General features: G+C 48.6%; 1 protein-coding gene across 1 annotated transcript; it reads right to left on the minus strand.

The window, feature by feature from the left end:
* Positions 1-284: 284 nt before the first annotated feature.
* Positions 285-21,476, minus strand: LOC143936077 (tumor protein D54-like). Its single transcript, XM_077460403.1, has 4 exons — positions 21,380-21,476; positions 5,868-6,031; positions 1,869-2,017; positions 285-390 (listed from the first exon to the last, which is right to left on the minus strand). The coding sequence occupies exons 1-4, from the start codon at positions 21,396-21,398 to the stop codon at positions 285-287; spliced, it is 438 nt and encodes a 145-aa protein (XP_077316529.1). The 5' UTR covers positions 21,399-21,476.
* Between the last annotated feature and the right edge of the window lie 3,783 nt (positions 21,477-25,259).

The following is a 25,259-nucleotide window of genomic DNA, read 5'->3' on the forward strand; positions in this document are numbered from 1 at the left end:
TATACAGGCCGGGCATAGGAGTCTCAGCGAGGGATAAGTCCTTAATACAACAGTTGAAGTCAGAATAATGAGCCCACGGGAAATCCCCCCCCCCCCATTTACCCCTGAGGCATAAACTCTCAGATAGGGAGGGGAATTTTTCCCAACAAGGAGCTGTTCACAGCTCTTCACCTTTCACCCCTCAGTTTTAGCTGAGGTCAGGATAGTGAAAACTAATTGCTGATTGGTTGCAGGGGCTGAGCTAAACATGCAAAGCCCACATTACTGCTACAAGACTCAATCCCTCACCTCATATCCCCCAGCTTTCGGGAAATGACGGAGCCAACATTAGAAAGCGCTGCTGAAGTTTTCTGTCCGGCGGTGGACAGGGTCTCTTGAGTCTTCTTGTATCTGGATCAGACAAAGAAAGAGCATGTTAAATAAACAAACCAGCATGGAAAGCACCCAGCACACAGAGCCCAGGGAAGCGGTAACACCAGACCCGTTAATTCTAGGCTAAAGCAGCATGTTAGAATAAAACCATAAGAGCTGGAAAAACCACCAACCGTCACCTCTGTGCACGCGCATGCGTACCACACACTCTGCCACTCATATTGCAGGCATACAGACACTCGCTCATCAGCTCACATCATTCATCAAGCAAGGACAGTGCCCCCTGCAGAAAGCCAGGAGAAGTGCAGCTGCATAGAAACTCACACGTCAGACTGAGTCATTTTCTCGTTCCACTCTCCGAGTTTCTCTGAGGTTTTAACATAACTGGAACAAAATCGGAGATCAGATATTTTAAGAAGAGCACAGGAACAGATTTAGCCACCAATGAACGTTGTGGCTTAACAGACATAAACCTTCTTCATATAAAATGTAAGGGGGGGGGGGGGGGGGGGGGTTTATGAAGCTCAAATTATAAGTGAAGGCAACATTTTTTTATTTTAGTTTTGAATAGAGTGGAGAGGGGTTAGAACACTTGTAAATTTGTATTGCTGTGTCCACGTTAAGGAGATTCCCCCTCTCTATTTGTTCTGTATTTCCATTATCATTGAAAGTAATAGAAAATCCCAAATTTTGGGTTGTCCCTAAAAAATGTTGGGGAAACCTTCCAATGGAGACACTAGTTCTGGTGACCTGATGATTGTTTCAGTAGCTTAAAAAGTATAACTAAAAGGCAAAACTTTTTTCCAGTTTTGGATCGAGTGCAGAGGGATTAGAACCCCTCTCAGTTTTTATTGTTGTCTGTGCCTCCGTTAGGGAGATTCATCCTTTCTATTTGTCCTGTTTACCATTATCATTGGAAGTAAAAGTGTAAGAACAAAAATCACAAATTTTGGGTAATAGAGGGGAAATCTTCCAATGGGGACACTAGATCTGGTCACCCCGAGGGAGGGGGGGGGGGGGGGTATACGCATGCGCTGGTGATGCCACCGGAATGCTACACATGTAAATATCTCCTAAATGTGCACCGTTTAGGAGATATTTACATGTGGGAGCTGTGCCGCAACCTTGACTCCAGCGCACGTGCATGGGAGTGACGTCATCGCGGCTCGGTCATTCAAACAGCTGGAGCCCGCGAACCTGTAAGGAAGACTGGGTGAAGATGGAACACCAGTCAGCAGTGACAGCACACTACTGCAGGGATCCGTTTTTTTAGGCAAGTCTGTCATAATGTGCCATTGAAACGAATGGGCAGCGGTGCCGAAGTGCCTGCAAAGCGCTTCGGCAGTGCTGCAACACGGGCGCTTTTAACCCTTTCTTCGGCCACTAAAACGCAACTAAAACGACAGTGTGAAAGTAGCCTAAATAAATACAACATAAAATAAGGCACACCAACTACTTAAAGGCAAATTGATGAAAATAAAGGAAGGGACACCTACGCAGTGGACATTTGCACATCATGCAGGCCCTTGGACAAGTTAGCCTTTAGCTGGTTGAGTGTGGTTTGCCCCAACTTTCGTTTCAGCTCCGCTGCATGGCGCTCCTTGGCAGCCAGAACCTGACGTAAGGTGAGAATTTCCTCCTCTACCTACAGGGCAGAAAAACATGGGTAAATGTTAATGATATAGATCACATCCTATCTGATCATTATAAATCTCCCCAGATTTCATAAACTGAAGATCGTGTATGAGCAGTAGGCTAGTAGTCCGCTTCTAAAAAAAAAATACAAAAAAAAAAAAAATGTATTGCTTTGGCGTTTTCAGAGTCAGAAATTTCAGTCCAAATAACTGGTACCGCATATATTATGCATTTAAACAATGAAAGGAGTTCTGTACTGTAAAGAATCCCTTCCCTTGTTGCAAGACCAATAGTTTCAGCAAAAATCTTCCCTTAAAGCGTTTGTCAACCCAAAAAAATAAAATAATTCATATCCTGGTTCCTTAAAGCAGATTACATAGCACAGCTCCACCCCCCTCTAAACTGTAAAAAAATAAATAAAAAATCCTAAACCTACCACTTCCTGTATTCCCCTCTCTAAACAGACCATGGTGATCAGGGTGCCCTGGTTATCGTGGTCTGTTTAGAGAGAGGAATACAGGAAGTGGTAGGTTTAGGGGTTTTTTTTGATCACCACGGTCAAAATGCCTCCCTCAGTGATAGGCTGCTGTCTCCTCTCTCCCCCCTAACCCCTCCCTGTCAGCGCCCTCTCTGTCTCTGCTCACTGATGGATGCTCTTAAGCTGGCCATACATAGATCGAAATTCATATGAGATTTGAACCATCCATGGGCAGGCTGATTGTACCAAAGTCGATCCAACAATCAACGTTGGGACAACCAGCTTGTAAGATTTTTTTTTATACGCGATTTCTGGCCACTGGCTATAGCCATAATCATTGTGTTGCGACAGCCGGGAATGTTCCCTGCGGCGCCCCCCTGCTGGCAGAACACAATAGCGCTGCAGGAGGCATGTTGATGGGGGAAAATCTAGGGATTTTCTTTCCCTCCACCTGTTTTTCAGGTGTGTTACAGGCATTTTTGCATGTGTATCAAGCTTCCACAGTTGTATGAAATCTATAGGACAAAAAAAAACAAAACAAAAAAAAACCTAAAGCCCCATACACACTATCAGATTTTCTCCTTCAGATTTACCAAAACCCTATAATAATACGAGGTCAAACCTTAGGAGTTTCAATTTGTATGCAGTCAGGCAGGCCCTTTCACTACATGGTTTTGGTAAATCTGATGACAAAAATCTGCACAAAATCTGATAGTGTGTATGGGGCTTAAAGATGCTAAAACAAAAAAAACAAAAAAACAACAACAAACACACAGACACAACATTTCAGGCTGTTTATGCTTAGGGACATACGGCCCCTGGATGTTAAGCCCCTGTGTGTCCAATGCCAGCATTTTTATGAGCCCAGGAGGCACAGGTGCAGCACCCAGCCCCAACTGCCTGCAGCCAATCAATGTCTTTGACAGGCAGAAATATACTGCAGCTGGACACTCGCATTTTGGACCATATGTGCAAGTAGCATTTATTTTATTTTTTTTAACCTGAGAACGCATGGCTCTTGTTTACGCGCCTGTCTGCATAGGCATATTACAATTAATGGGTGGTCTGCTCGTTCCCGGGGGAAGATACTGAACCTCATGCCATTGTGCTGTGTCTAAATATACCTATGGAGCTTATGTTGTCATACTGACTGCAGGCAGACCTATCCAGCCTCAAAGGAACATATATTTGTCCATATGGATTGTTTTTGAAGCCCCATTATTGTGGACCGGAAACCGGTGAAAAGGCGTCCTTTGCTCTACCCTTTCCTTATCTATCACTCTCCTTTTCATGATCTGGAGCCTTACATTTGCCTCCTTCCTCCCCCAGTGAACCATAAGAGTGTATATCTATATTCATATATCTTTACGCCATCAGCCCCATATATGGTCGCTGGCATTAGAAAGAAACTATTTCATGCTTTATATGGCGATTCTCTGGTGATCATCTAGGCGTTCTCCACGTGGAGACAATTTTATGCTGACAAGCGAAACCTGTTCCTTTCAACTATCCCCAAGTGTGTCCTGACGAAGCGAAATAGCGAAACACATTGACGCACAGGGGATCACTGCGTCAACTCTCTTGTTTACAATAGACATTTACCAATTATCATATGTTTATCGTATGTTTTTTAAATTCTTTTCCACTTGACCTGTTTGATATGATTCATTGTGAATAAAAATATATATTTGTACTATACCATTGTCCATCTTGCCTGTAAAGTCTGAATTAGGGCCTTGTGGCTCTTTATCCTTCCCTTCTTCCAATTCAATTATATACGGATGTGGCTTTAGGAGTGTTATTCCAATTTTTGCAATTAATGGGCTGTATTTTAGCTCAGTAAAAAAAATAAAAAAAAAAATAAATAAAAAAAGCAGTACTGAGCTTTTTCAAACTGCAGTGTGCAAGAGGCCTAACCGTGCTGGAACATCTGAAGGGTCTTTGTGTCACAGACAGGCTCCAGAGAAAACTCTAGGGAGGGGGGGGTTGCAATGCAATAACCATAGACTACACAAACCAGCAGCAAGGCGACAAGCCACTAACTACAAGCTTACCTGCATATTGCTGGAGCCACTTGTCACCGACGGAGATACCCTATTTGAACATAGTGCAGGGGGTAAGGGGGAGGGCAGCTCCCACAATTGTCTTCTGGCCTTCGCACTACCTTCCCGGGAAGGCTTGGCTGAAAGAGGCACCAAGCAGGCTCTGCCCACATCCCTTAGCCCTTTGCACAGTCCTGGAACTAGGAGCTGCAGTGCCCAGGCAGCAACAATACCCCACCTTGCATGTAACCAGAAGGGATGTCCCCTTATTGCCACCAGAGGGGAACCACACTAGCCCAGGGTCCATCAAGGGGTAAGTCACCTCCCAGCACATGCCTTCTCCAGACACTGAAGAAAGGGAGTGGGGAACCAAGGAATGGACAGAGGTCCCACCATCAAGTGAGGCATAGGCGGGGGGGGGGGGATGCACGAGAATCCTGAGCTCATTCTAATATGCTTAAAACGATGCGTCTCCCCAAAGCTCAATAACTGACCAATTCAGCAGCAGGACTTCCTTTCAAAGTGTTTCTGGTGATTATGGTTTTCTGCTGGAAGAGGTGCCTATCTCATGCTGTCCTGGATGACCATTTGGGAAAATCATTTAGGGAAAGGAAAAATACTGCAAAATTAATACTTGATTTCTTCTTGCTTTGCCAGCAATTTTTTCAGTAATGGATGCCATTTACATGGAGACTGTATGAAAGTTCAAGGTTCTTCTACACACTTAAGTGCCGGTAGAATACCTGGATTTGAAGCAAACCATGTCACTGTGTGTGTACATATGTAATGACTATAAAAGGAACATTTGATTATAAGCTCCTTTGGGTCGGAGTAATCTGCAAATGCTTTCTGTATATTGATGCAGACCTCTCAGGTGATTCCACAATCTTACTTGCTCAAATGCTATGTTTGCTAGTTCACAAACGTGTGAGGACTACAAGGGGAACATTCAATTATAAACTCCTCCGGGGCGGAGTCAGCTGCAAATGTTTTCTGTAAATTGATGCGGAACCTTCAGGCGCTTCCACAATCTTACATGCTAGTTATATGTTTGCTAGCGTACGAACATGTGTGATGTGTGACTACAGAAGGACCATTAGGTTATAAGCTCCTCTGGAGTGGAGTTAGCTGCAAATGCTTTCTGTAAATCGATGCTACCTCTCGGGTGCTTCTACAATTATGAATGCTATGTTTGCTAGTGTGCGAACATGTGTGAGGACTATACAGGGAACACGGAATTATAAGATCCTCTGGGGTGGAGTCAGCTGCAAATGTTTTATGTAAATTGATGCCGATGTTAAAAGTAATCGATAAGCAGCAGGTCTCAGCTTTGCACGCACCTTGGCTAGATCGGCTTGCAGCTCCTCGACTTCAGCTTCTGTCAGGCCCTCTGGTAGCCCTGCCCCCGCTGCGTCTGCCGGCACTCGACTCCCTGTCTGATCCACTGGAACGTCGGTCATGGTGTCTGATAGCAAACCTTTGTTAGGAGAGTTAAGGTTGATATCTGTCAGAAATGAAAAGGATGGTCAGAGGGGAAGGGGGGCAAGCAAGCCAAGCATGGGTTGGTCTAATGCCAACATGTCAGCAGCATCTAAAGTTTGCAGTTGAGATGTGCACAAAAGGCAAGCAATGACTAGGACAAAGCAGCAGGGCAGCAACATTACAACACCCATTCAGGATTACACAGACAAAGACAGTATTGGGGTACCTGGTCACCCTGCATGTACAATATAACAGCGAACCCCCCCAAAAAAAAAAAAAATTCCCCATAAACAAATTACTTAAAACCTTTTTTGTGCAGAAATTAAGCCCGACTGCCCCTCTAACCCATTTCACAAGATTTTTATAAATCAGAATAAGTGAATCCACTCTTACTCCTCATCACAATATAACAGAACAGGGGGCTTGTCTGCCTTTTCTTCATATATTCACAGTCCCCCCACTGACCCCCCATAATTTTACACTTATTCTTTAACAATGCAAGTCCTGTAGGCTTTACATGGAGTAGGGAAGGGTAAGAACCCCGGTTTGATTGTTTTTTTTATTACTGTGTGCCCGCTACGATAACTCACCCCATTTGTCTAGGTGACCATTATTATGTGACGGGATGTCCAAAAAATGTACACTTGTCCCCAGAACAAGAGATATGGTAAACTTTCCAAGGGTGACACCTGTTCAGGTGACAACTGTCAAAGAGGAGAATCTCTCTCACTTTAATGGCCCCACACTGGCGGATCTGCCTGCTCAGCAGGGGGGGGGGGGTCTCTCAGTTGATCCCCACTGAGCAGGCAGATGACAAGTCTGTGCCCGCTCTGCTAATACATAGCGGGCACGGACACTGTCCCGCTCTCCTCTATAGAGGGGGGTCGAATGTAAATGGACAGTCTGTCTGTTTCCATTCCACTGTCATCCAATACAATTTGGATAGAAGGTCAGCGGATATCAAAGGACATCCGCCGCTCTATAGAAGGTCCGACTGGGTCCACCTCAAAACTACCAGGGGACCCGTTTGGTCCGCCCGTGGGAAAGGGGCCTAAAGCAGTATTAAACCCTCCTATCCTTTACAGCCATCTTAGCCTCTGATTGATCTGCAGTTGCCATGGTATTGCACATGTGATCAATTAGGACACCAGCCATTTGAGGGTTTGACACCACAAGCAAATGTGACCATTATCATTCCCAGCATGTCTTGAGCCCAGGTTCACACTTTGTGCGAACGCAGACATATCATTTGATTCGCACCCGCACTGCGAGTTCACCATACAGTTGTATGGACAGCCGCACTCAAACTTTTTTTTTGCCTTATACTCAAAAATTCTCGTGAACAAAAATGCAAGCCACAGCAGGAATAGACAGGAGCTAAAGCGTTTCACACTTCAATGTAGTGCTTAGTCATATGACCAAGCACTACATTGACGTGTGAAACGCGTTAGCTCCTGTTTTTTCCTGCTGTGGCTTGCATTTTTGTTCACAAGAATTTTTTAATAAAAGGCAAAAAAACTTTTTTTTGAGACGGCTGTCCAGAGTTTCTTCCTATTTTTGATTGCTATATGCATTTATGGCACCTGGGCTTCCAAGCTGGATGAGAAGGTTTTCTACTGTCGCTTGACCTACCTGGAGCGGTGAGATCTCTCTCCATACAGTTGTATGGCTGAACTCGCAATGGATTTGCAGGAAAATAGTGCAGGGACTTTTTTTCCCCCCACACTAGAATCGGATCGCATGGGTGTTCTCACCTATGTAATCTGATCCTGTGCGAGGTCACAGGTCGCACTGCGATCTGATCTGTGGGTGTCATTAACATTGTATTGACACCCGCAGCGGTTCATAGAGGGTAGTGTGAACTGCTTGCGGGAGAGATGCAATGCAGGAACTGGCGCCAAAATCGCCAGTTATATATAGATAGGAGAGGGAGAGAGGGAGAGAGGGAGAGAGGGAGAGAGGGAGAGAGGGAGAGAGGGAGAGAGGGAGAGAGGGAGAGAGGGAGAGAGGGAGAGAGGGAGAGAGGGAGAGAGGGAGAGAGGGAGAGAGGGAGAGAGGGAGAGAGGGAGAGAGGGAGAGAGAGAGAGAGAGAGAGAGAGAATTGTTTGTATTTAAAATGATTTTTTATTATCAAATACATTTTAATAAAATGCTTTTGGAGTAAAAATCTATCTAAAGATAGTTTTCTGTTTAAGATACATTAATAAGTTAGTTTATTCAGCGTGAAATGGAGCTTAGTTATGTAGCATAATGCTGTATATTCTGCAATAGTTACATTTTTGGTAAACTCATTCAATGAATCCAAGCTTTGTAAGCTGAGATAACATGCACTGCATTGATGCATTCACACAATGTCACAGTCACCATGAGATAAAACAAAGTTCAGAGATATTCATTTATCCCATTGTTTTGCAAATCTATGTACACTACAAACTGTATGATTGAATCGGTTCTGATATCGCTGTTTTACCAACCTGACAGCTTATTATTTTAAATAGGAAACATTCATTTTGTTTTCAAATATTAAAGATTCTAACTACCAGCAAGAATAAGTCCTTACATATAAAGAGAACCTGTCATTTCAGATCCATCACGGCAGCGCCTGTTAGCGGGCATCCACTCACCTGCTCCCACCACGTCCCTCACCTTGTTGTGTCACTGCCACATCACCGGCCTTCCCATTAAAGCGAATGGGACTGCCTGTGAGCCAACAGCGGGTCAGAGGAGGAGCCGTTGCGGGACAGAGATGAGAATTGCTCTTTTAAAATTATGATTTAAATTGAGTTTATTTAAATCAAATCCACCCTGACAGGGAGTGAAGATAAATCTCCCTAATGGGACAAAGATGTCAAAAATAAACCTGACCTTACTCTATCCAAAAAGAAAAAAAGTTTTGCCTATAGTCCTACTTTAAAATCTCCTCTTACTTACTGTTAGAGCGGAGTTCCACCCATTTAAAAGTCAGCAGCTACAAAAAAGTGTACCTGCTGACTTTTAATAATCGGACACTCACCTGTCCCAGGGTCCAGCGATGTGGGCGTATGAAGGCCCGCTCCTCCACCCCTCCTCTCCATGGCACCGGCATTCTAACTGTGAGCGCCTACTGCCGTGAATGGCCGGGCAATCTTCTGGGACCTGTGATGTGTCCTAGAAGATTGCAGGGGGGGGGGGGGGGGGGTGGGAGATGCTCTTCCGGCGCCAGGGGAGGAAGTGGCAGCTGGGTGCTTCTAAAAACAGGGTACCCCCCCCCCCCCCCCCAAAATGACATAACAAATGTGGCATGTCAGGGGGTCACCAGTAGGGATGCACCGAATGGGTTTTTTGGTGCCGAAACCGATACCGAAAATGAAAAATACACTAGGCCGAAAACCGAAACCGATACCGAAACAGCACCGATACCGAAAATGACTGTTTTAAAAAAATATTTTTATACAGGAGGTGGTCAGAGACTGGGGACATGGTTCAGGAGGTGGTCAGAGACTGGAGACATGGTTCAGGAGGTGGTCAGAGACTGGGGACATGGTTCAGGAGGTGGCCAGAGACTGGAGACATGGTTCAGGAGGTGGTCAGAGACTGGAGACATGGTTCAGGAGGTGGTCAGAGACTGGGGACATGGTTCAGGAGGTGGTCAGAGACTGGGGACATGGTTCAGGAGGTGGCCAGAGACTGGGGACATGGTTCAGGAGGTGGCCAGAGACTGGAGACATGGTTCAGGAGGTGGCCAGAGACTGGGGACATGGTTCAGGAGGTGGCCAGAGACTGGAGACATGGTTCAGGAGGTGGTCAGAGACTGGGGACATGGTTCAGGAGGTGGCCAGAGACTGGGGGCATGGTTCAGGAGGTGGTCAGAGACTGGGGACATGGTTCAGGAGGTGGCCAGAGACTGGGGACATGGTTCAGGAGGTGGTCAGAGACTGGGGACATGGTTCAGGAGGTGGCCAGAGACTGGCGACATGGTTCAGGAGGGGGCCAGAGACTGGCGACATGGTTCAGGAGGTGGCCAGAGACTGGCGACATGGTTCAGGAGGTGGCCAGAGACTGGCGACATGGTTCAGGAGGTGGCCAGAGACTGGCGACATGGTTCAGGAGGTGGCCAGAGACTGGCGACATGGTTCAGGAGGTGGCCAGAGACTGGCGACATGGTTCAGGAGGTGGCCAGAGACTGGCGACATGGTTCAGGAGGTGGCCAGAGACTGGCGACATGGTTCAGGAGGTGGCCAGAGACTGGCGACATGGTTCAGGAGGTGGCCAGAGACTGGCGACATGGTTCAGGAGGTGGCCAGAGACTGGCGACATGGTTCAGGAGGTGGCCAGAGACTGGCGACATGGTTCAGGAGGTGGCCAGAGACTGGCGACATGGTTCAGGAGGTGGCCAGAGACTGGCGACATGGTTCAGGAGGTGGCCAGAGACTGGCGACATGGTTCAGGAGGTGGCCAGAGACTGGCGACATGGTTCAGGAGGTGGCCAGAGACTGGCGACATGGTTCAGGAGGTGGCCAGAGACTGGCGACATGGTTCAGGAGGTGGCCAGAGACTGGCGACATGGTTCAGGAGGTGGCCAGAGACTGGCGACATGGTTCAGGAGGTGGCCAGAGACTGGCGACATGGTTCAGGAGGTGGCCAGAGACTGGCGACATGGTTCAGGAGGTGGCCAGAGACTGGCGACATGGTTCAGGAGGTGGCCAGAGACTGGCGACATGGTTCAGGAGGTGGCCAGAGACTGGCGACATGGTTCAGGAGGTGGCCAGAGACTGGCGACATGGTTCAGGAGGTGGCCAGAGACTGGCGACATGGTTCAGGAGGTGGCCAGAGACTGGCGACATGGTTCAGGAGGTGGCCAGAGACTGGCGACATGGTTCAGGAGGTGGCCAGAGACTGGCGACATGGTTCAGGAGGTGGCCAGAGACTGGCGACATGGTTCAGGAGGTGGCCAGAGACTGGCGACATGGTTCAGGAGGTGGCCAGAGACTGGCGACATGGTTCAGGAGGTGGCCAGAGACTGGCGACATGGTTCAGGAGGTGGCCAGAGACTGGCGACATGGTTCAGGAGGTGGCCAGAGACTGGCGACATGGTTCAGGAGGTGGCCAGAGACTGGCGACATGGTTCAGGAGGTGGCCAGAGACTGGCGACATGGTTCAGGAGGTGGCCAGAGACTGGCGACATGGTTCAGGAGGTGGCCAGAGACTGGCGACATGGTTCAGGAGGTGGCCAGAGACTGGCGACATGGTTCAGGAGGTGGCCAGAGACTGGCGACATGGTTCAGGAGGTGGCCAGAGACTGGCGACATGGTTCAGGAGGTGGCCAGAGACTGGCGACATGGTTCAGGAGGTGGCCAGAGACTGGCGACATGGTTCAGGAGGTGGCCAGAGACTGGCGACATGGTTCAGGAGGTGGCCAGAGACTGGCGACATGGTTCAGGAGGTGGCCAGAGACTGGCGACATGGTTCAGGAGGTGGCCAGAGACTGGCGACATGGTTCAGGAGGTGGCCAGAGACTGGCGACATGGTTCAGGAGGTGGCCAGTGACTGGCGACATGGTTCAGGAGGTGGCCAGAGACTGGCGACATGGTTCAGGAGGTGGCCAGAGACTGGCGACATGGTTCAGGAGGTGGCCAGAGACTGGCGACATGGTTCAGGAGGTGGCCAGTGACTGGCGACATGGTTCAGGAGGTGGCCAGTGACTGGCGACATGGTTCAGGAGGTGGTCAGAGACTGGCGACATGATAAAAGTGATAAGTGTGGTGTCCCCTCGTGCAGCCAGTAGTGTTTGTGTCCCCCTCGTGCAGCCAGTAGTGTTTGTGTCCCCCTCGTGCAGCCAGTAGTGTTTGTGTCCCCCTCGTGCAGCCAGTGTTTGTGTCCCCCTCGTGCAGCCAGTGTTTGTGTCCCCCTCGTGCAGCCAGTGTTTGTGTCCCCCTCGTGCAGCCAGTGTTTGTGTCCCCCTCGTGCAGCCAGTGTTTGTGTCCCCCTCGTGCAGCCAGTGTTTGTGTCCCCCTCGTGCAGCCAGTGTTTGTGTCCCCCTCGTGCAGCCAGTGTTTGTGTCCCCCTCGTGCAGCCAGTGTTTTTGTCCCCTCGTGCAGCCAGTGTTTGTGTCCCCTGTGTAGTCAGTGATGCAGAAAGAGAGGAGAGCCGCCTCTGCCGTCTGGATCAATAGAGCGCCGGGAACATCACAGCTTTAATTTCAATAGCTGTGTGTTCCCCCGTCGCGCGCCGCCGCATATAGCCCCTCCCCCTTGTCCGGGGAACTGTGATAGACAGATCCCCCGTCCAATCTGGACGGGTGATCTGTCTATCAGTTCCCCGAACGAGGGGGAGGGGCTGTAGGCGACGGCGCACGACGGGGGAACACACAGCTATTAAAATTAAAGCTGTGATGTTCCCGGCGCTCTATTGATCCAGACGGCGGAGGTGGCTTTCCTGCGATATACACCTCCCGTGATGGGCGGCACCAGGGGCGGGGGCGGAGCTCCGCCCCGCCCAGGCCCCGCCCCATTTTCGGCTCAATTATCGGCCGTTTTTTCCTTTCGGCAAAATGCCGAAAGGGCCATTTTCGGCCGATATGTTTCGGCGGCCGAAATTTCGGTGCATCCCTAGTCACCAGTACTTAAAGCGGAAGTTCCATTTTTGAGTGAAACTCTGCTTTAAAGGGGTGTTTCGGCCAATCCGTCAGCAGCTACAAACACTGTAGCTGCTGACTTTTAATAAGGACACTTACCTGTCCAACGACCCCACGATGTCGGCCGCCCCGAGGCCGATCCGTCCATTGGATCGGCTGCTGGCGCCTCCATCCTAGTGAAGGGAAACAGGCAGTGGAGCCTTGCGGCTTCACTGCCCGTTTCCTACTGCGCATGCGCGGCGCTTTGTGAATGACCCCATTGTGTTCTGGGAGACACACATGTCCCAGAAGGCAACGGGGCCGCTCACCGAAGAGGAGGAAGCATCGCGGAATAGGAAGAGGCAGATTAGGAAGACTGCCTAGCAACAGCGTTTCAGGCAAGTGAAAACATTATTTTTTTTAATTTTATTAATGCCATTTTTTTTTTTTTTTGGGTGGCCCTCCACTTTAAAGTAAAGGGAACCTTCACAACATGACAGGCAGCGAAAAAAATAAAAAAAACAATAAGGAATGGGAAATGGCAGAACAGCTACTGTGATTTGTGTAGCGCATCACGCAGCTGAATGGAACTGCATGCGGTTATTGAAAAAAAAAAAAAATATATAATATATATATATATATATATATATATATATATACACACATATATATACACACACACAAAATAATATAGTAATATTCCAGCATCTAGAAACACTGTGTGCTTGTTTTATGCCCCTAACACCGCCAGGTTATCACACATTGCACACAAGCTTGTTACACTAAACACTCAGAAGATGGAATCACACCGATGTCTGGAGGGACAGCCATACGGGGGACACTGGGCGGGGGGCATCTGCCAGGACAGGAGGTCGTGTTTTAAAAAGGAAAAGTGCAAGGACAGCAGAGAGGAAACTGGCAATGTAAAAAAACAGGAAGCAGCCCTTTTCCCAGCACGAGCCGGACACATCCTGTCTTACCATAAAACCTGATTTCATTACAACAATTATATAATCTGCAGAGTGCCAGATGCAGTTTGCAGAAAATGATCTGACCACGACAGGGATAATCGACAAAATCTGACTGGCTGGTTGTACCCAAGTCAATTCAATCAGCCTGCCCATAGAGGAATGGAATCCCGGCCAGTTCCTGTTGATTGGCCCACAGTGCGTCCAGCAGCAAGCACTGCACATTGTTTCTAGCTGTGGGGACAGCCACGGATAGATGCGGCTGCCGGGAGACCTGTCATTGGAGTGCGGGGCTCAGGGGCCACAGCTAGGCGATCACAGGTGGCAGAAACAACAGCAGGAATCAGCAGACTGCCTTAAAGAGGTTGTAAAGGCATTCTATGCATTCAGATAAAAAGGCTCCTCTGTGCAGCAGCCCCCCTCTAACACTTACTTACCTGAGGTCCTTGTCTGTCCAGCGATGTCCACAATTATCTCAGCCATCCGAGATTCTCCTTCCTGTTTGGCTGAGACACAGAAGCAGCGCCATTGGCTCCTGCTGCTGTCAAAGTCAGCTAGCCAATCAGGAAAGAGAGAGGGGGCGGGGTCAGCTTTCATGTGATCTGATCGACGGATGGAAAATAGGGTCACCATCCGTCAGAATTTTGCAGAGAGGATCGGATCAAACGGCGGCGGACGTCAGCGGACATGTCACAGCTGACATCCACCGCTCCATAGGCTTGAATGAAGGGTCAGATCTGGTCCGCCTGAAAAACTGACAGGTGGACCTGATCGGACCGCTCGTATGAAAGAGTCCATTGTAATGGCAGAAGGTGTTTTTATCTTAAAGCATTCTACGCATTAAGATAAAAAGCCTTCTGTGTGCAGTAGCCCCCCAACACATACCTGAGGTCCCTCTAGATCCAGCGATGTGCATGAGTGTCTCAGCTGCCCGGGACTCCCTCCTCATTGGCTGAGACAGCAGTGTGATACCATTGGCTCCCACCGCTTCAATCAAAGTCAGTCAGCAAATGAGGAGAGAATAGGGGCAAGGCCGGGCCATGGGAGGGAGGAGCCAGGATGACCCTAGATCAGGAGGATCTGGGTTGCTCTGTGCAAATCCACAGCAGGTAAGTAGAACATGTTTGTTATTTTTAACAAAAAAAAAAAAAAAAAAGATGAGATTTTACAATTACTAATCTTCAATCACACTTAATTTTTTTTATGTATTATCCATAGCCTTTCTAAAATATGAATATGATTGTTATTTGGCCAGTTTAGGTAGACGCTGTGCTCTGCAAAACTCATGAGCCATTGAGCACGATTCTGAAATAAACAGCAATAGAATATGTGATTCCATTTACACCAGTAGTAGGGACAGCAGAGAAGACAGTATGTCTTTGGAGGCATTGCCCATCAAGGTCACATTTGGGGATCAAGGTTTATGCTGCAGCTCAAGGATCGAAATTTCGCAACACATGGTTCCCGTACAAAGAACATTTTCTACTTATCAACATAGAAAGATTTGCCAACTCCTTCTGGGTTTAATCAGACTTGAACGTAAGAACTCATTTTTCTGACCCACCCAAAACTCTTCTTCTATGGCCCCTTTATGGTCAGGCCTTTGAACCCGATTGGAAGCTCTATGCAGGTCAATGGACTTGGCTGGAGTCGGGTTTTATAAGAAGTCAGGAACTATCTCCTTCCACCAGGCTCCTTTTATGAGTAAAATATTACACTGGGTAGACTAGTTTTTTTACAGAATATTAAAGTGGTTGTAAAGCCTCGTACACTCGATTGGATTTTCCACAGACAGAGTGTCAGACTTTTGTGTGGCAGGAACTTGTCTTGCATACAAACGGTACATAATTGTCAGCCAACAAATACGAACATAGTGACGTACTACGAGAAATTTCAGCTCTTGAGCACCACCCTTTGGGTGCCTTCTGCTAATGTCGTGTTCTGGTCGGCTTCTGTCGGACGTTCATGTTGGAAAACCAGTATTCGACCGAACCCCAATGAACTCTCTCAGCCAATGCCAGAGAGCACTGATTGGAGCGTTCTGGCAGGAGGGGCTTCCCCCTGTCAGAACAAAACAGCTCAGTGGGGGAGATCGCTGAACTAATCTTGCATGATTAATACAGCGGCTCTGACTGGAGCCGATGGGTTTTTTTTCCCGCTGAACCCGCAGGTTTGAACAAAAAAAATAATAGTGTGCTCCAGGCTTAAAGGGTAAGTTCACCTTTACAGAAAAGCTGTAAGGTGAACTTACACTGAACCCCCTCCCCACTACCCCTGGTCCCACGATCACCCGCTATGAGACATCAGGTCGCCCCTTCACCGGTTTGAGAATTTGAAATCCCCCCAGCTTAATCAATCAGGACCCGCCTAGCCCGTCCTGTCAGCGCTGGAGAAGAGGAGAGAAAGCCACCAGGATTTCAAATCCCTGGACCGGTAAAGCACCGACCTGATGTCTCACCACGGGTGATCACAGGACTCAGGTACAGCAGGACCAGGTCCAGTTCACCTTACAGACTCTTTGCAACCTCTGTACAATGGTGATTACCAAAACTACGTAATAGGACACCCGAACAACCCATTTAATCTGCATTAAACCAGGTAGGTCCATGCACAGCATAGTTGATGGTAGATCTAAAACAGAGAAGGAAGGAAGGAAGGAAGGAAGGAAGAAAAGAAAAGAAAAGGGAAAAGAAAAGGGAAAAAGAGAAAAAAAAGAGGAAAGAGGAAAGAGGAAAGAGGAAAGAGAGGAAAGAGGAAAGAGGAAAGAGGAAAGAGGAAAGAGAGGAAAGAGAAAAGAGGAAAGAGGAAAGAGGAAAAAGAGGAAAGAGGAAAGAGGAAAGAGGAAAAAGAGGAAAGAGAAAAGAGGAAAGAGGAGAAAAAGAAAAGAGGAAAGAAAAAAAAAAAGGAAAGAAAAAAAAACTAAAGAAAAAAAAAGGAAGGAAAGAAAAAAAGGAAAGAAAGAAAAAAAGGAAAGAAAGAAAAAAAGGAAAGAAAGAAAAAAAGGAAAGAAAGAAAAAAAGGAAAGAAAGAAAAAAAGGAAAGAAAGAAAAAAAGGAAAGAAAGAAAAAGACTTGAGCCCTGGTTCACACCTATGCAATGTGGGAAATGCAGCGATTCCTGTGTGTTTCCCGCATTGCTATCACAAAGCATACAAGCGATCTGTTGCGGGTGTCAATGTTATCTTAACGACACCCCAAAACAGATGCCAAAATGTAGTGCGATTGCCACAATGCTATTGCGATTCAGGTGTGAGGGGAAAAAAAAGGATCCTGCACCATTTTGATGCGGATGTGATTTCAGCCATACATATTATGAATGGCTGAAGTCGCACCGCACATGTAAGGCATGTGATGTGCACACGAATGCAGTGCGATTCCTGTGTGAATCATATGTGTGGTCTACATTGCACAACTGTGAAGCAGGCTAACAGTAAAAGAATTTCACCAAGAGGGACCTGGGAAGGGCAAGTTCATGGAGCTGCACGCTCTGTTTATCAGAGAGCCCAAACAAACCAAATGGTTCCGAAGACACAACCTGGTTTTTTCCCACCAGAAAAAAAGATTGCAAAGATGAACCCTTGCAATCTTTTTGTCTGGTGGGCAAAAACCAGCCATGCAACCAGGTGCTATTAATAATATCAGCCATGTCGGATCGGAATCTGTTGCTCTCCCCAATTCAATGAGCAGAGAGTGAACCTTGCCCACTGAGGAGATCAAAAGAGTGGGCATGGCTGGCTTTATCAACAGCACCGGGTTGCACCGAGGTAGTTGCATGACTGCATCCTAGAGAATTTTATTTTTATTTTTAAATGAAAAACACAGGATCAATTTAGTCTAGAAAGATCATAAAAAATGGTTCTCTGATGGGCAAAGCTTGCAAGCTCCATGAACTTGCCAGGTGATGCCAGTGACCACATCTAGGGACTGGTAAGCTGCAATATTATGTTTTGGGGTTTAGCTACATTTTTATCTTCTCTCTTGTTCATTTGCTAGTAGAACTTTTAAGGTACTGATGAAGAAAACATATCCTCGGTTGTTTTGTTTTTTTTGTTTGTTTTTGTTTTCAAAGACCCAAGTCTACTGCTTTTTTATTTTTATTTTATTTTTCTTCACTGACTACCTGTTTTCTTGCCCCACCCGGGTTTAATCTTCCTGCAGGGCTGCCCCCTGTCTGGTTCCATATCGATATGCTATCTACACCATACTGTATTTGGACAACATAGTCACAGGAGAGACTGGAGAGCGGGACACACCCTTGGGTGACAAGAAAATAGTGACACCCTGCTAAACTTAACACAAGACTTGGCTGGTCTGTCAGCTATTTATTGCCCTGAGGCTGAAACTGAATGACTAAAGAAAGCCACCCGTACAATCCGAGCAACAATGACTGTGCCTTTAGAACCAATTCAGGAATGGCAGCTTTAATATTTATGGTCCCTTCATGGTTGGCGTTCACCGTAAACAATGAAAGTCTGAGGGCCCTTTCACACCGGCGACCCGATTCACCTGTCAGTGGTCCAAAAAAAAAAAGGAGGGGGGAGGGGAGGACAACCACAATGTCCTCCTCAATTTAGGCATACCGGTTTGAAGGCAACCGGGCTTAGACAGCAGAGTGCATTCACTCCCGGACACCCAAAGAGCAGAGTCTGTCTGTGTCTGCTCTACCAATACCGAGCAGACACAGACCTGCCATCCGCCCGCTCTGCTCTGATCAGCAGGGCATCTGTGCACAGTTTATATTTTAAAGGAGCGCAGTGTGCCCGTGTGGCAGTTGAGGAGCCCAATGCGGCGTGTGGTACTTGAGGAGCGCAATGTGGCAGTTGAGGAAAGCAATGCGTCCGTGTGGCACTTGAGCGCAATGTGGCAGTAGAGGAAAGCAATGCGTCCGTGTGGCACTTGAGCGCAATGTGGCAGTAGAGGAAAGCAATGCGTCCGTGTGGCACTTGAGGAGCAGTGTGGCACTTGAGGAACGCAATGTGTCCGTGTGGCACTTAAGGAACGCAATGTGGCACTTGAGGAGCCCAATGCGTCCGTGTGGCACTTAAGGAATGCAATATGTCCATGTGGCACTTGAGGAGCGCAGTGTCGCAGTTGCGGAACACAATGTGTCCGTGTGTCACTTGAGCGCAATGTGGCAGTAGAGGAGCGCAATGCGCCCGTGTGGCACTCCAGGAGCGCAACGCGCCCATGTGGCAGTCCAGGAGTGGAATATGGACTTATATTGGTATCAGTTGGGGATCCATGTCCAGCGCCTCGCCTCCGCCACTCCTTTAGGTTTTTGTTGCCATCTATGTCCCTGCTAGGAAGATTCACCTTCTCTGACTCTGTTACAGAAAGTGATGGCAAATCAGAAATGTTACAGTTGTTATCAGAAGAGGAGGTGAAGGGAAATCTTGTGATAAGGACAACAGCACTGCCTCCCAGATTCCTGTGAATGGGTGGACTACATGTCCCATCTGTAACTGGGGCAGAGGGAGTTTTAGATCACCCCGTCAACAGGATGGTGATGCCACAGTACTTGTAGCCCATTGCTTATTGCCTCCAGACCCACAACACGAAGTCTGTACATGCGTATGGACCTGGGGATGGGATGTCAATCGTGCACTGTACCCATGTCACACTGATTGTGGTTGCAACATTGAACACCTGCAGTTTTTTCTTTTAATAATGTGGGAGCATTTATTACATGTCTGCAAAAAGGTGGACTATGCCCGATTGTGCAAACAGATTCTAATGTGCATCTTAAAGGAGGGCTATACAATCAGATTTTACAATCTCCTATATGCTGGACACACACACACACACACACACACTACAATCTGATTGCACAGCCCCCCTTTAAGATGGACATGCAGTTACAATCCCCTTGAAGATGTACACATAACAATCTGACTCTATAGCCCCCTTTAAGATAAGACATACGTGTAGCAGGTCATTGGTCACACACGTTACATTATGATTGTACAATCTCCTTTATACTGGTCAAACAATCAGATTGTAGCCGTTACGTCCATCTTAGAGGGGACCGTACAATCAGAGTGTAGTGGGCACGTCCATTATGAAAAGGACCGTACAATCAGATTTCTAACAGGTACACCCATCTTAAAGGGGATCGTACAATCAGATTGTAGCGGGTGCGCCCATCTTGACGGGGACCGCACAGATTGTAGCGGGTGCGCCCATCTTGACGGGGACCGCACAGATTGTAGCGGGTGCGCCCATCTTGACGGGGACCGCACAGATTGTAGCGGGTGCGCCCATCTTGACGGGGACCGCACAGATTGTAGCGGGTGCGCCCATCTTGACGGGGACCGCACAGATTGTAGCGGGTGCGCCCATCTTGACGGGGACCGCACAGATTGTAGCGGGTGCGCCCATCTTGACGGGGACCGCACAGATTGTAGCGGGTGCGCCCATCTTGACGGGGACCGCACAGATTGTAGCGGGTGCGCCCATCTTGACGGGGACCGCACAGATTGTAGCGGGTGCGCCCATCTTGAAGGGGACCGCAGATTGTAGCGGGTGCGCCCATCTTGAAGGGGACCGCACAGATTGTAGCGGGTGCACCCATCTTGAAGGGGACTGCAGATTGTAGCGGGTGCGCCCATATTGAAGGGGACCGCACAGATTGTAGCGGGTGCGCCCATCTTGAAGGGGACCGCACAGATTGTAGCGGGTGCACCCATCTTGAAGGGGACCGTACAGATCGTAGCGGGTGTACCCATCTTGAAGGGGACCGTACAGATTGTAGCGGGTGTACCCATCTTGAAGGGGACCGTACAGATTGTAGCGGGTGCACCCATCTTGAAGGGGACCGTACAGATCGTAGCGGGTACACCCATCTTGAAGGGGACCGTACAGATCGTAGCGGGTACACCCATCTTGAAGGGGACCGTACAGATCGTAGCGGGTACACCCATCTTGAAGGGGACCGTACAGATCGTAGCGGGTACACCCATCTTGAAGGGGACCGTACAGATCGTAGCGGGTACACCCATCTTGAAGGGGACCGCACAGATTGTAGCGGGTACACGCATCTTGAAGGGGACCGCACAGATTGTAGTGGGTACACCCATCTTAAAGGGGACCGTACAGACTGTAGCGGGCGCACCCATCTTTAAGGGGACGGTACAGTCAGATTGTAATGGATACGCCCATCTTGAAGGGGATCGTACAGACTGTAGCGGGAACGCCCATCTTGAAGGGGGCCGTACAATCACCTATGACAGTAAATATGGGTTGCTATTAGTAAATATGGGTCGCTATAACTATGATGACATCACCAGAACCCCGCCCCTTTGTTTACATGCGATGCGGGGGAGGGGGAACGACCCAGCCCACAGCCGATTGGAGTAAAACAAAGCGAGACTGGGATGTCTGGATGGAGAGGAGTTCAGAGGAGCTCATCTCCAATCACTGAAACGTATTGGATAGGAGTCGGCCATGGCACCCCCTCTCACCTCTGCAGGCCCTAACCTTCCACCAATGGGGTTGTCATGGTGACCTGCAGGCCTCAGCACAAGCCCGAGCCCAGTAAGGTGGTGACAGGTGCCCTTTAAAAAAATAAACCAGGGCTGTGATTGGAGGAAAGCCTTGTCAGCCCTATCACCTCCCTACATGACAAGGACACCGTGACAGGTCCTCCTCACATGACACGGCCACCTCCACACCCCACCACTCAGTCTAATGAGGGGAAACAGTGACCAGGGCCGCCATGTCTGTACACCTAGCTGCGGGGGTACACATAAACACAAAAGGGGCGCACACACCCGACTGACACCACCACCTTCCCCCCCACAATTCCAGCTCACCCTGCCCGCCGGGTTCCATCTCTTCGCTGACCGGAAGTTGTCGCAACTCGCTGGGCGGGGCTTCCACACGGAACGCTCCTGCAACAGCTGAGCTGTCACGTTGAGCGCTTGCGTCGCGACGTCATGGGAGAGAGGCGTCGCCGGGCAGGGGGCCGGTCGGCCATGTTTTTGGTGGGAGGTTGGAATTTGCATTACAGGCCTCTGAGCAAATGTTATGAATACTGATATAATAGGCCTGTAGGTGACATTAAAATCATAATGGGCTCCAGGAAACTATAGTAACATTCTTTTATAAGAGGCTTATGACCATAGTAGGCCTCAGAATGGTGACAGGATTTACAGGCCTCACAGTAATAACAGTGGATGATATGTGAGGAGAAATAATGACATTCATGAAAGCTCTCTGAGCTGTGACAGGATTTATACCAGGTCCATCAGTAATAGGAGTGATATGAGGATAAAAATGTGATAGACCTGGTAGGCCTGTGAGGTAAATATGGCCTCATAGAAGTGAGGGAAGAATGGTGGCTGCCGACTTCGTCTTGTGTGGTGTGTTGTCATACCACTCATTCTGCATAGCACCCTAATACATCATGGCGGGGTCTCCAAACTACAACCCACAGGCCACATCCATCCCATAGGGGGTCCGTGGTGTATCCCCAATGTGGGCCCACTTCGGGTAAACAGAGGTCTGCTTTTGCCCCCACAAGTCTCCAGTTCAGGTTCTCACTATTATGCTGTCATTGTCCCCATAGTTGGTTGCTAGGACTGCCAGCGTCCTAGCAACCAATTACCTGCTTGCCCCAGCACTCACCCAGCAGCTACAACCACGCTCCCGACTCATGGCTCTCACCCTGCTGCTGCGGCCACTCTGCAAATGTAAAGTAGGGGCCGGTTCTGATGGGGACCCTGGTGTAAGGGCCAACTCTGATGGGGACCCAGATGTAAAGTAGGGCTGTGATGGGGAACCTGATGTAAGAGGGGGGAGGGGAGATCTGATAGGGAGCCTGATGTAGGGCAGAGCTCCGATGGGGACTAGGGTTGCCACCTCATCCGTTTAACCGCTTGCCAACCGCCGCCTTTATATTTACATCAGCAGAATGGCACGGCTGGGCAAAGTCTCCAGTTCAGGTTCTCACTATTATGCTGTTTTTGTCCCCATAGTTGGTTTCTAGGACTGCCAGCGTCCTAGCAACCAATTACCTGCTTGCCCCAGCACTCACCCAGCAGCTACAGCCACGCTCCCGACTCATGGCTCTCACCCTGCTGCTGCGCCCACTCTGCAAATGTAAAGTAGGGGCCGGTTCTGATGGGGACCCTGGTGTAAGGGCCAACTCTGATGGGGACCCAGATGTAAAGTAGGGCTGTGATGGGGAACCTGATGTAAGAGGGGGGGGGAGATCTGATAGGGAGCCTGATGTAGGGCAGAGCTCCGATGGGGACTAGGGTTGCCACCTCATCCCTTTAACTGCTTGCCGACCGCCGCCTTTATATTTACATCGGCAGAATGGCACGGTTGGGCAAAGTAACATACTCGTACGTTACTTTGAACTTCCCGACGTGCCTGCGCGCCTGCCGCGAGCTCCGTGACCGTGGCCGCGGGAGCCGCGGACTCAATTTTCATCGGGGATACCCGCGATCGTGTCACGGAGCTGAAGAATGGGGAGATGCCGATGTAAACACAGCATCTCCCCATTTTGCCTAGTGACATGACACCAATTGTCTGCTCCCTGTCATCGGGAGCAGCAATCAGTGTCGTGTCACTGCTAGCCCATCCCCCAGACAGTTAGAAACACGCCCCAGGACACACTTAACCCTTTCCTGCCCCCTAGTGGTTAACCCCTTCACTGCCGTGACATTTTTGCAGTAGTCAATGCAATTTTATAGCATTGATCGCTGTATTAATGCCAATGGTCCCAAAAATGTGTCAAAATTGTCCGATGTGTCCGCCATAATGTCGCAGTCATGATAAAAAAATCGCTGATCGCTGCTATTACTAGTAAATAAAAAATTATTTAAAAAAAAGCCATAAATCTATCCCCTATTTTTTAGACGCTATAACTTTTGCACAAGCCAATCAATAAGCGCTTATTGCGATTTTTTTTTTACCAAAAATATGTCAAAGAATACGTATCAGCCTAAACTGAGGAAAAAAAATGTTTTTGATATATTTTTGGGGATATTTATTATAGCAAAAAGTAAAAAAATAATGTATTTTTTTCAAAACTGTCTCTCTTTTTCTGTTTATAGCGCAAAAAATTAAAACCGCAGGGGTGATCAAATAGCACCAAAAGAAAGCTCTATTTGTGGGGGGGAAAAAGGACATCAATTTTGTTTGGGTACAACGCCACATGCCCGTGCAATTGTCAGTTAAAGCAACGCAGTGCCGAATCACAAAAAGTGCTCTGGTCAGAAAGGGGGTAAATCCTTTCAGGGCTGAAGTGGTTAAAACCAAACACATATTCATTACACAGTTTCGGATGCTAATTTAATGCAGATAAGGCCCTAAGTGAGCTTAATTACCACCTCAGCCACAGAACCCATGGCATTAATATGTGTACGGTTTTAAGGGGATGAGGCGCAGACATCTCAAGTCTCCCACGACTTGTGGGATACTCCTGCACTTGACGGCAGACTCACGGACACCCGTGAGTGCAGCAAACACTGAGAAGTGATGTAAGGAGAAAACCAGAACTGTCCAAGTGAATCTTGGACAGGTGGCAACCCTAACAGTGAGGCTGCAGATGGGCACTGATGAGGATACAGTTAGGCACAGTGAGGTTGCATTATTGGCACAATGAGGCTGCAGATGGGCACAGTGAGGCTACAGATGGGCACTGATGAGGATACAGATGGGCACTGATGAGGATACAGGTGGGCACTGATGAGGATACAGGTGGGCACAGTGAGGCTGCATTGTTGGCACAGTGAGGCTGCATTGTTGATGCCAATGAGGCTGCAGATGGGCACAGTAAAGCTGCATTGATGGCTTAGTGAAGCTGTCGGCACTTTGATGTGGAACCTGATGTAAGGGAACTTTGATGTGGACCTTGATGTAAGGGGACTTTGATATGGACCCTGATGTAAGGGGATTTTGATATGGACCCTTATGTAAGGGGGAATCTGATGGGGAACCTGATGGAAGGGGACTTTGTTGGGGACCCTAATGTAAGGGGACTTTGATATGGACCCTGATGTAAGGGGGAATCTGATGGGGATCCTGATGGAAGGGGGAATTCTGATGGTGAGCTTAATGTAAGGGTGGACACTGATAAGGACTCTGATGGGGACCCTAATGTAAGGGGAGACTCTGATGGGGATCATGATGAAAGGGGACCCTGATGTAAGGGGGAACTCTGATGGGGAGCTTAATGTAAGGGGGGACACTGATAGGGACTCTGATGAGGACCCTAATGTAAGGGGAGACTCTGATGGGGAGCTTAATGTAAGGGGTTACACTGACAAGGGCCCTGATATTAGGGGGGACTTTGATGGGGACCCTAAAGTAAGGGGGACCCTGATGCAAGGGTGACTCTGATGGGGATCCTGATGAAAGGGGACTTTGATGGGGACCCTGATGTAAGGGGAAATGCTCATGGGGAGCTTAATGTAAGAGGGGACACTGATGGGGACCCTGATATAAGGGGGGATTCTGATAGGAACACTAATGCAAGGGGGGGCCTTGATGTAAGGGGGGGTCCTGATGGAAGGGGGAACTTTGATGGGGAGCTTAATGTAAGGGGGGTCTCTGATGGGGAGCTGGATGCAAGGGGGGCTCTGATGTAAGGGGGGACACAGATGGGAACCCTGTTATAAGAGGGACTATGATAGGCACCTGATGTAAGGGGGGCTCTGATGGGGACCCTGATGAAGGGGGGGG

The sequence above is a fragment of the Lithobates pipiens genome, unplaced genomic scaffold (genome assembly GCF_037356315.1).
Source record: "Lithobates pipiens isolate NorthernLeopardFrog02 unplaced genomic scaffold, aLitPip1_a1.2 Scaffold_28, whole genome shotgun sequence".
Taxonomy (NCBI): domain Eukaryota; kingdom Metazoa; phylum Chordata; class Amphibia; order Anura; family Ranidae; genus Lithobates; species Lithobates pipiens.